Source organism: Lactuca virosa, chromosome 6, assembly GCF_052849685.1.
Source record: "Lactuca virosa cultivar CGN04683 chromosome 6, Lactuca_virosa_CGN04683_v6, whole genome shotgun sequence".
NCBI lineage: Eukaryota > Viridiplantae > Streptophyta > Magnoliopsida > Asterales > Asteraceae > Lactuca > Lactuca virosa.
Genome location: NC_136431.1, coordinates 191187555 through 191197954, shown reverse-complemented (window position 1 = coordinate 191197954; position 10400 = coordinate 191187555). Strand labels below are relative to the sequence as shown.

Sequence of the window (10400 nt, the reverse complement as noted above, 5' to 3'; positions counted from 1 at the left end):
AAAGGAAATCTTCTATGTATAGGGGCTTTAGTCGGGTGATATCCAGAGCCGAAGTTTTTGCAGCTACTTCTAGTTATCGAAGTGAGTTACCTTCCAGTAGAAGTGGGTCTAAGGCACCAATGTCGGCCCACTAGTAGGTGATTATAGTAGATATAATTGTCTTTGTGATAATTGTCAGGTATGCCACTATCTGTTATACTTTATGTGCTAGTATAATATGATATTATGTGATAGTGGTAGGAGGGGTGAAATAGTCCCCAGTTGCCGGTTGAAAGAGACCGAAGGGGTAGGCTAGTACCCATATATGTCTAATAGTATGTTTATGCTATGTTATTATGTGGTAGTAGTAGGGGTGAAATAGTCGCCATAAACCGGAGGGTAGGTCGGGCACCCAGATATGCTTGACATAGATAGGTCGGGCACCCAGGTATGCCTGACAGGGGTAGGTCGGACACCCCGGTATGTCTGACATGGGTAGGTTGAGCACCTAGGTATGCTCAGCAGGGTATGTCGGGCACCCAGATATGCTTGACAATATGTTTATTGTATGGTATGTGGTATGATGGGGGAACTCACTAAGTTTCGTGCTTATGATTTACAGTTTTGGTTTCAGGTACTTTTTCTTCGAAGGGAAAAGAGTCGGCATGACTGCAGCGCCTCACACCATGATTTTCCGCATTATGAGATTCTTGGGATTTGTACCCTGACATTATTATCCTATGACGTGTTTTTGAGACATATGACTTATGAGTTTTTATAATATGAGATAACCTTGATGATGTTTTCAATAATCAGTTTTATGAATTATTAAATTAAAAATGAAATTTTTGGTCTTGGATTTTGGGATGTTACAGGTTTATTTAATGGTTTAAAACGAAATTTTTGGTCATGATTTTTGGAATGTTATAATATACCTCCACTTTATATACTAGTGGAAGAAATATGTTTTTCATATAGTGACATATTCTAACCTCATAATTTACTTAGCATTGTAGAACATTTCCTGCTCCAATACTTATTCATTTATTTTTGTTTTTTGAATTTGAAGTAAAAATATTGTTATATTTTATAAAATCTAATATTTTCTAAAATTATAGTATGAACACTTAGTTTAGTGACTAGTGAGTAGAAATGTCCATTAAGTTTTTAGAGAATTGTTTTTGTGTTTTTTATAAACTTATTTTTTTAAGTTTTCATGGCTATGCTCATTTTGTAGATAATAAAATTTTAAGAATAATGTATTTTTCAAATTTTTTTTAAACAAAAAAAAAAAGTTATAGTCGAAAAACGTAATGGATGGAAAAAAAACATACCAACCCACCATAGATCTCGCTTTGGACACATATCACAATGGAGTGGGACACATTTCTAAATTTTCTTTTCTTTTTACTTTTTTTTTGTTTTTTATTTTATATCCACCAATTATTTAACATTTGCTAAAAATTAATAAAATCTTGTAATTAATTACCAAACGCTATATAAAACCGCGAGATATTGACGGTTAATAAAATTAACTGTAGTCCATTTTTTTAAATCTTACGACCAATATTTGTCTTCGTGGTTCCTATCATTTTTTGAGTCATATCCGAGCCTACTTCTTAATCTATAATCTAATGTCATGAGTTTGAATCCACAAATGTAGGTTGGTAACTACCCACATACCATAACTTAATTAGGTGAACGATCATTCCAACACCTATCAAAACTTTTTGTCTATAAAACCCAACATTGGTTCAAACCCAAACATTTAACTTAAAGATCCATTCATACAACTTAAAAGAAAAACAATGGCAAACGAGAGAGCCGGGGCCGAGATCATGTATGGGGATGAAGTGTGTCGTCGCTATTCCATTGATCTCCTTGAAGAGCTCGGTTTCCCAAAAGGCGTTCTCCCACTCAAAGATTTTGTTGAGTGTGGGAGAGTTCGCCATAGCGGTTTTGTTTGGATTAAGCAAAATGGTCCATATGAACACTTTTTTGAGGGGACTAACACACATGCCAACTATGCAACACAGATAACTGCATATATTGAAAAATATAAGATGACGAAAGTGACTGGGATTAAAATCAAAAAAATGATGATGTGGGTTCCTATTGTTGAGATGAGAATGGAAAATGAAAAAAGTTCCAAGATTTACTTCAAGACCTCGGTTGGAGTAGGAAAGTCATTTCCGGTGACTTCGTTTATGTCTGACGAAGAAAAGAAGTATCGTAAGCAGTCGAAGTGAATCAAGTTTGATTTCTCGAAATTTTCGTATCATAGTATCATAAACGTGTTCTTATATTTGAAAAACTGAGAATGCTACTTACGAGAAATATATATATATATATATATATATATATATATATATATATATATATATATATATATATATATATAGCGGAGGGTTCACTTGAGATTAAAAAAAAAAGTAGAGATCTTGAGATTCAACCTCAGCCACATATTTCTCATTTGCCGCTCTAGTGCTCCAACGTACTGGCAACAACAGTGTATGCCTAATCATAAATGATTATATGGCAGAGAGGTATAATCACATAGGATTATACATATTTATATGTATATGCCTAATCATAAATGATTATACATATATGTACACAGATTGAGTAATCATAAATGATTATGACAGTTGGTGGCAAAAGAGGTGGTGGTGACAAATGTGACAGTGGTATAAGCAACGGAGGTGATTGTGGTGGGGTCGACTGGTGTCAGAGGTGGTGGTAGTGGTGGTGGCGATGTCGGTTATGTTGGTGGGGATGGTGACGGGGGAGAAAGGAACGGGCGGCACTGTATGATTATACCAGGCCTGCCGTGCCGGTACGCCCGAGGGTTAGAGCGGCAGATGTGAAATACGTGGCTGAGGTTGAATCTCAAGATCTTTATTTTATTTTTAATCTCAACGGAACCTATATATATATATATATATATATATATATATATATATATATATATATATATAGGGAAAAGTTATTTGGAAAACAAAAAAACCCTAAAAATCATAAAAATGCATAAAAATAAATATTTAGAGATCACAAAACTTTTTTTTGAATTTTTTTTTTGAAAAAATCGCAGCTTTCTATACAAATTCGCTGAAAAAAATTTTGAAATTTTTTTTTTATAAAAAAAATAATGATTTTTTATTTTATTTTTCAGCGAATTTTAAGAAAAAGCTGCGATTTTTTATAAAAAAAAATTCAAAAAAAAGTTTTGTGATCTCTAAGTATTTTTTTTATGCATTTTTATGATTTTTAGGGTTTTTTGTTTTCCATAGAACGTAAACATATATATATATATATATATATATATATATATATATATATATATATATATATATATATATATATATATATATATATATATATAGGTTTAGGTTCTATGGAAAACAAAAAAAACCCTAAAAATCATAAAAATGCAAAAAAAATACTTAGAGATCACAAAAAATATTTTTGAATTTTTTTATAAAAAATCGCTGAAAAAAAAACAAAAAAATCAATTTTTTTTTGTTAAAAAAAAAAAATTTTTTCAAAATTTTTTTCAACGATTTTGTATAAAAAGCTGTGATTTTTTCAAAAAAATTTTCAAAAAAAAGTTTTGTGATCTCTAAGTATTTTTTTATGCATTTTTATGATTTTTAGGGTTTTTTTAGGGTTTTTTTGTTTTCCAAATAACCTTTTCATATATATATATATATATATATATATATATATATATATATATATATATATATATATATATATATATATATATTTTACGTTATCTGAAAAAGTCACAAATACTGTCAAATTTGGATCGTGATTGGTTCTTTATGAAATTAAATGGGTTACTTTTTAAATTATTGTATTTGCTAAAAAGATTAAAAAATACTGAAATATGTTAGATTGAAAAAAGACCGAAGTTTTATTACACGGTCAAGGTGTTAAAGAAACGTTACAAATAATCAGTATTAATTATAAAACCAAGGTGTTAAAGAACCATTACAAATAATCAATATTAATTATAAAACCTTAGGAATACGCTCTTGTAAAAAAATCCATGGATTAAAAATAGACATCCATATTTTATTATTTGGTAAAAATATTAAGAAATCTATGATTGTTCAAAATGGAATGAAGTTCAACGAGTCTCATAAAAATCGACAGTAGTGCTTAACTAGTTCGAAGATTTTTTTTTTCTCCTCTTTTGGGCAACTGTTTCAGGTTTTTATTTATGAGCATATATTTTGGTGTTAATTTATAAAAAAAAATTGAAAATCTTGGTACCTTTTGTTTATACTGAATACAAATTTACTTTTATAAACACATTTTTCTGTCAATAAACCAACAACTAATAAATATCCTTGATTGGATGAGCAATCTTGCCAAGTCTAATCATGTTGTTATAAGTGCCAACAAGCAAGGAAATGTGATGCATTTCTTGCATGCTTGTTAGGTGATTCAGGGCATTAATCATTTGGATCACATATTTTCGCAGCGAAGTTACAATTTTATGAATGGGACAATTGTTAGGTGATTCAAGGCATTAATCGAGACTGTTCTCTGGACTGATTTGATTTGTTCAATTAGTCAGTCGTCATAAATCGGAAATCGGAAAACAACACATGAACAGAGAGAATGATTATAATCCATGTCTCAGTTCATACGATATATAGAATGGAGGAATATATATGATCCCTTATCTAATGGACGCGTCATTTGATTTGTTTAGAGTTCGACAGAGGCTTTTGAGAACTACGATTGTTTGTCGGGTTTTGGAGTCGTACTTGCAATAATAGTTATTAGACTTATCCAAGTGGAAGACTGTTGAATTAGGTGTCTAAGCCCATAATTATAATTGGTATGTACTTGACCCGAGAGTAGCATGGTCCATTTCGGGTTGCCTTCATCAGGACAATTTTGATAGGATGAATATTTGAGTAAGAAGTTATTTGTGATTTATTAATATATTATAAGTATAATATATTAATTTAGGAATCATATTATTTAATTAGTATTGATCAAGAATTAATTTGGAATTAATTTAGTGATCAAAAGAAACTAATTAAATATATGAGAATTGATTTGGTAAATCAATGATTCTTATAGTGTGAGCCAATTGTTATTTAGGATGGGCTAAACCAATATGGTGGTCCATGGAGGTTTAACTCATGGAGCCTAAGTAATATGAAAGGTTATGGAGCATTAGGGTTTGCATGGTTGTAACCCTAGTTATGCCACACTATAAAAGGAGTCCCTAAATCACCAAATCGGCACCCTAGGGTTCTAAGAGTTCATTGAGCCGATTTTTGTGCTTTATAACTTCTCTCTCAATATTCTCCAATTGTTCATGATGTTTGTGACTTGTTTGAGGCACAACACTTGGGGTGCTAAGCTCTTAAAAGGCCAATGTCTACAAGCTACAACAAAGAGGTAATCTTCTAACTTACTTTTATGATTTATGTGTCAAATTGTATGCTAGTTGTAGGCTTAATGCTTTGGAAACAATATTGCATGTATAATTAGAGAAAACATAGATCCAATGCATTTAGGGTTATATGTGCACCATAGGATGTTGTAGTATACGAAAACCCAACAGTGGTATCAAAGACATAGGTTGTTTTCTATTATATTTGATGCTTGCTTAATTTTCAAAGCTGGAAAAATCAATTTTCTGCATTCTGTCTGATGAACTCGCCGAGTCCATGAACAGACTCGACGAGTCCACTCAGTAAAGCATGAACTCGGCGAGTCCAGTTCATGAACTCGTCGAGTAGGTGCTCCAGGGTGCATAATTTCGAGTTTTGGCCAGAAATTAGATTAGGATCATTACCCCCAAACTGTTTTTTTGAACCATGAAATCTGTTTTTTCATAAGGTAATGATCATGCTTGTCCAATTTAAAGATAATTGTCATAATTTCAAGCGTTGTATTAGTTTATATGATTAGGCTAATTTCTTGAAGATTGATGATATGAATTATCTTGTTCTTATGAGTTTAGTTAGATCATGAATAAATTATTTGATAATTTTTGTTAGTTAAAAATAATGATCTAATTGCCTTAATGAAATCCATAACTTGTCCTCAAGTTATGGAAAGTGAAAAGTTTTTCTTTAAAAAGTTATTAAAACTCATAGGTTATGGAAAATGAAAGGTCTCGTTTTTAAGAGTCATTTTAAATGGTTTTAAAGTCTTCCATAACTTGTCCTCAAGTTATGGAACATGAAAAGTTATTCATAAAAACCACATTAAACTCATAAGTTATGGAAACCAAAAGTTTTGACAAGTTTCAAAACTTGCCCTCAAGTTTTGATATTTGTAAAGTCTCACTTTTGAATACTTTAATTCCAAACCCTAGAGTTTTAAAAGTTAAAATTCAACCTTTATACTATTATATTATTATAAGTTTAATATATATATATATATATATATATATATATATATATATATATATATATATATATATATATATATGTATAAGAGAAGTCAGTCTTACCGTTAGTAGACCTCATTCACGAAGCCGGTCTATAAGGGGGGTATAAGGTTACTGCCTATAAAATGACAGTTTAATGGGTGTCCATTCTCACACACCACTTCCTTGACTGGTGGAGGGTCGTTATCCGAACGGGTAGGATAGGACATTAATTCTCCCTCATTAAAAGTATAATGATAAATATAAAATAACTAAACTTTTATTAAATTCCCAATCTTAGTTACTTAGGAAAAATGTGAATTTGGTGCTAACCCATGAAATTGCACTTTGTACCTTGTTAAGTCGTTAGTGGAGCGTGTGTGGTTAACCGGCTCACTAATTTGGGACTGACAATGTGTGGAAAAGGGTAACTTGATGTTAATCATAGATCAATGGAGCGTGTGTGGTTAACCGGCACATTGATTAGGTGATTTGTAACATTGGGTGTACCAAGCTAATTTGCATGGTTATTCACACCTTGTTTGTGATCCTCGGCATCCCAGACATAAACTTGAAGGGCACAATCGAGATTTAAACATGTCATTGAAAAGCTCAATGAATCTCAAAGGATTTAGGAATTTCAAATCCAATTAAAACTTAATAATCTATTTCGTTTTTCATGGTGGAAATTGGTAATTCGTCATTTACCTACCTTCAAATATTCTACAATTGGATTACAACATCCCTTTTTGCAATTGTAGAATATTGCGTTGGGTCCTAGCCTTAATATTTCGTTTTGGGTGTTATATTAAGGACTTAAATCAACTAACTTGAATTTCTCCACCATAGATGTCTAGTTCTGACAACTATGGTCTTCCTTATCCTTTTGGAAAAAGCTTTCTAATGAAGATATGATATCCCACATGGCGATCAAGGTGAAAGATTAATTCCTTTGTCGTGCATTAATGGGACTGGAATCATACTTCACTTCCTCCACCTCCTCCAATTATTCTCCCTAACCCTCAAGTTCAAAGACTTGAAAAGTTTAAGGTCACTCAAGCCCTATTGGCAAGTAAACACAAAGATGGAAGTTTGTGCCAACATCTTGGAGATGAAGTTACATATTGACAAGCTGGGAGAGTTGGGTGTCGAAGTCTCAAGGAAGTTGGTTGTTGACTGGGTTCTTCAATCACTTCCTGAGTCATATAGCGGGTTCATTAAGGACTACTATATGACAGACCACGACATGACCCTTATCGATCTTACCTATTTGCTTGTTGCTGCTGAATCAGCAATGATTTGGTGCACTAGTAAAGCAAATTTGATTGGAAGGTCTACTCCCTAAACTTCCATGGACATTGACAATGGTAACATTGGAAGTCCAGAAAAGCTTTCTCTTCCCAATGGAAAGGGACCGACCATGGTAAAGTCAATTGACCAAATGGTAAAGAGAAAGACTAAGTCTGAGATAGTCCAGTATACTATTCCCAAAAGGTCCATTTGTTCCTATTGCCAAGAGAAGGGGCATTGGTTGCGAAGCTGCTCTATCTACCTAAAAGATTATAAGGATGGTAAAGTCAAGAAGTTTGACTCTACTTCAGGTAAGTCCAATATCTAACTCTATTAAGTTCCAATTTGGAGATTCTTAATACATGATGTAATGTAATTCCATTTTGATGTTTTGGAGAATCGCAGAAAAGAAAGGAAACTTAAATGAAGAATAAGCTGATTCTGATCGCGAAGAGATGGATTTCGATCGCATGGTTCGGTCATTAGAATTTTGAGTTGTTGCTTAAGACTTGTGATAGATTGCTTAGGAATAGATAACAACATAGTATACATTTGTATTTACATTGTAAGGATAAGTTTTCTGCAATTTTATAAATAAGAATATTTTTGAAATTTATCTTATTTTAAGTTTCCTTACAATGACATTTGTGAAAAATTGTTGCTTATATGTTTCCATTGATAGCAATATTAAAAAAAATTTGATTCTTTCGTTTGTGGTAGTGTCAAGATTTACCAAATAAGGAAAGATTTTCATCACCCAAGTTTCAGTTGGATAGAAACTTGGAATCATGCAAGTTGTATTGTATGATGAATGAGAATTTCCGTCTTTAGGAAATAAGACTAATTCATTTTTCACATGTATATTTGAGTCAAGTGAAGGACTAGGGGATTGGGTACACTTGGTTGTGCGCTGGTCAGGTCCACCACAAAGAACGATAAGACTATTCGTCATGATTTACTAAAATCTTAGTAAATATGGTTATGCTTACAAGTTTAAGTGTAATTCTGTATCGTTGGAAAAGTTTCAATGTATGACAGAACGAATTAGAAGAATAAAATTATGCAGAAAGATAAAAGTTTCTCCAATCTGAGAAGAAGGGAGAGTACTTTAGTATCGTGTTTTATGATCATCTTAGTGATTATGAAACCATATCACAATTGATCCTCTAAGGACATCTTAGTGCATTTGTATGGCTAAGAAGAGGAATCGTGAATTGTTGAAATGGTTAAGTCAAGAAGATGAGTCATACTTCGTTCTAAAATCAAGTCTTAGAGTCATACTCCAAGATTGTAACTTGAGTGACATGGTATTAAGAAGGTTTATAACACTCATCAAATGTAGAGTAAAATGTTTTCTTACTCTTGTACATTTGAAATTGGAAAGTTGTGATGTTTTGGATAAGACAAAGACCAACTAAGACCAATTGTGTGAAGTGCTTGTCTTGATAAGAAACCACACTAACTCTTGAATATTTGTTTGTCAAGTAATGTTCCTTGACAAAGTGAATCGTATATGTAAAGAGGCCAGTTGGAGTCTTAAGGATCTTGAATAGCTTCAAGAACTAATCAAGAGTAAACCTATTGTTAATCACTAGCACACGACTTGAGGTTTGTAACCTATCGTGTTGACATATTCTTGTTTCTGTGCCCATTCCAATTAAAGTTGACTGTGCATGTGAGTTCTATGAGTGCTCAATTGTTTGCATAACAACTTGGAAGCAATGGTAGGCACTTGTGCTGCCAGGTGGGAAGAAATTAAGGTTGAACATGTTCGGTCCATATAAGTTTGGATTTGTCACTACCCTTGTCTTGTGATTATGGTTATGACAAATTCACATGGATAGGAACATATACACCATAAAATCTAAGTGTCATAAAGTTTCTCTCCAATTCATGAAAATGATGGTGAGGAAACGCTTTCACTAAGTAGATTTTAAGGAGATAGCAATTGTGTTATTTGCATTCTCAAATTCGATTATGATTACGGCATCCCTCTTCATAGTTCGAATTATGAGAAATGGAAAAGGTCTAAACATTTGAGACTTATTGCTGTAAGTTCTAAAATTTTTTAGACACACATGTGAGCTATCTAAGGAAAGGTGTATAAGTTTGAGGAGCCTAGATAAAGTCTTATCGAAGCATCTGGTATCAGAAATCTGAACTTTGGTAAGAAATTCAACAAGTATTGATTTCTAGAATTACAGCTGATTTCTGGGTACATGTCAAAGCTAGTGGGAGCATAAGTGTTATTCTGGTAAGATAATAATTATTATGCTAGTGGGAGCATAATTATTATGGTAAGTGTTGCAAGTTAGCAATGTTAATTATTGAAAAACAAAGGTTTCAATTCGCAAAGTTTCAGGGTTGAAAAGTTGTTTTGCTAAAATTAAGGGAGAGGAATTCATACTTCATTTCAAATCTAAAAGCTTAGATTGAGATTTTAATCGAATTTAGTCATGGACATATGTGAATGTTATGTTGAAATGATTCAACATAAGGAAATTCCATATGTGGAAATATTATAGCGAAAAACTGGTAAAGTATCATGTCTTTATGTGAGAAATTATGAATCGTATTCCATATGCTTCAGATATAGGATCGATTACATATGCTATAATATTAATCCGTTCTAATTTTCCAAATGCCTAGGGCATTAAGAGGGAAAAGGGACTAGAACGAGATATGACTAAAATGGTTAAGCAATTGTCGAGGACAATCTGAGGTTTGC

General features: G+C 32.3%; 1 protein-coding gene across 1 annotated transcript; it reads left to right on the top strand.

Moving 5' to 3' along the window:
* The first annotated feature begins 1787 nt into the window (after window positions 1-1787).
* On the top strand, window positions 1788-2228 carry LOC145122174 (uncharacterized). Its single transcript, XM_079057823.1, has one exon. The coding sequence runs from the start codon at window positions 1788-1790 to the stop codon at window positions 2226-2228; it is 441 nt and encodes a 146-aa protein (XP_078913949.1).
* The last annotated feature ends 8172 nt before the right edge of the window (window positions 2229-10400 follow it).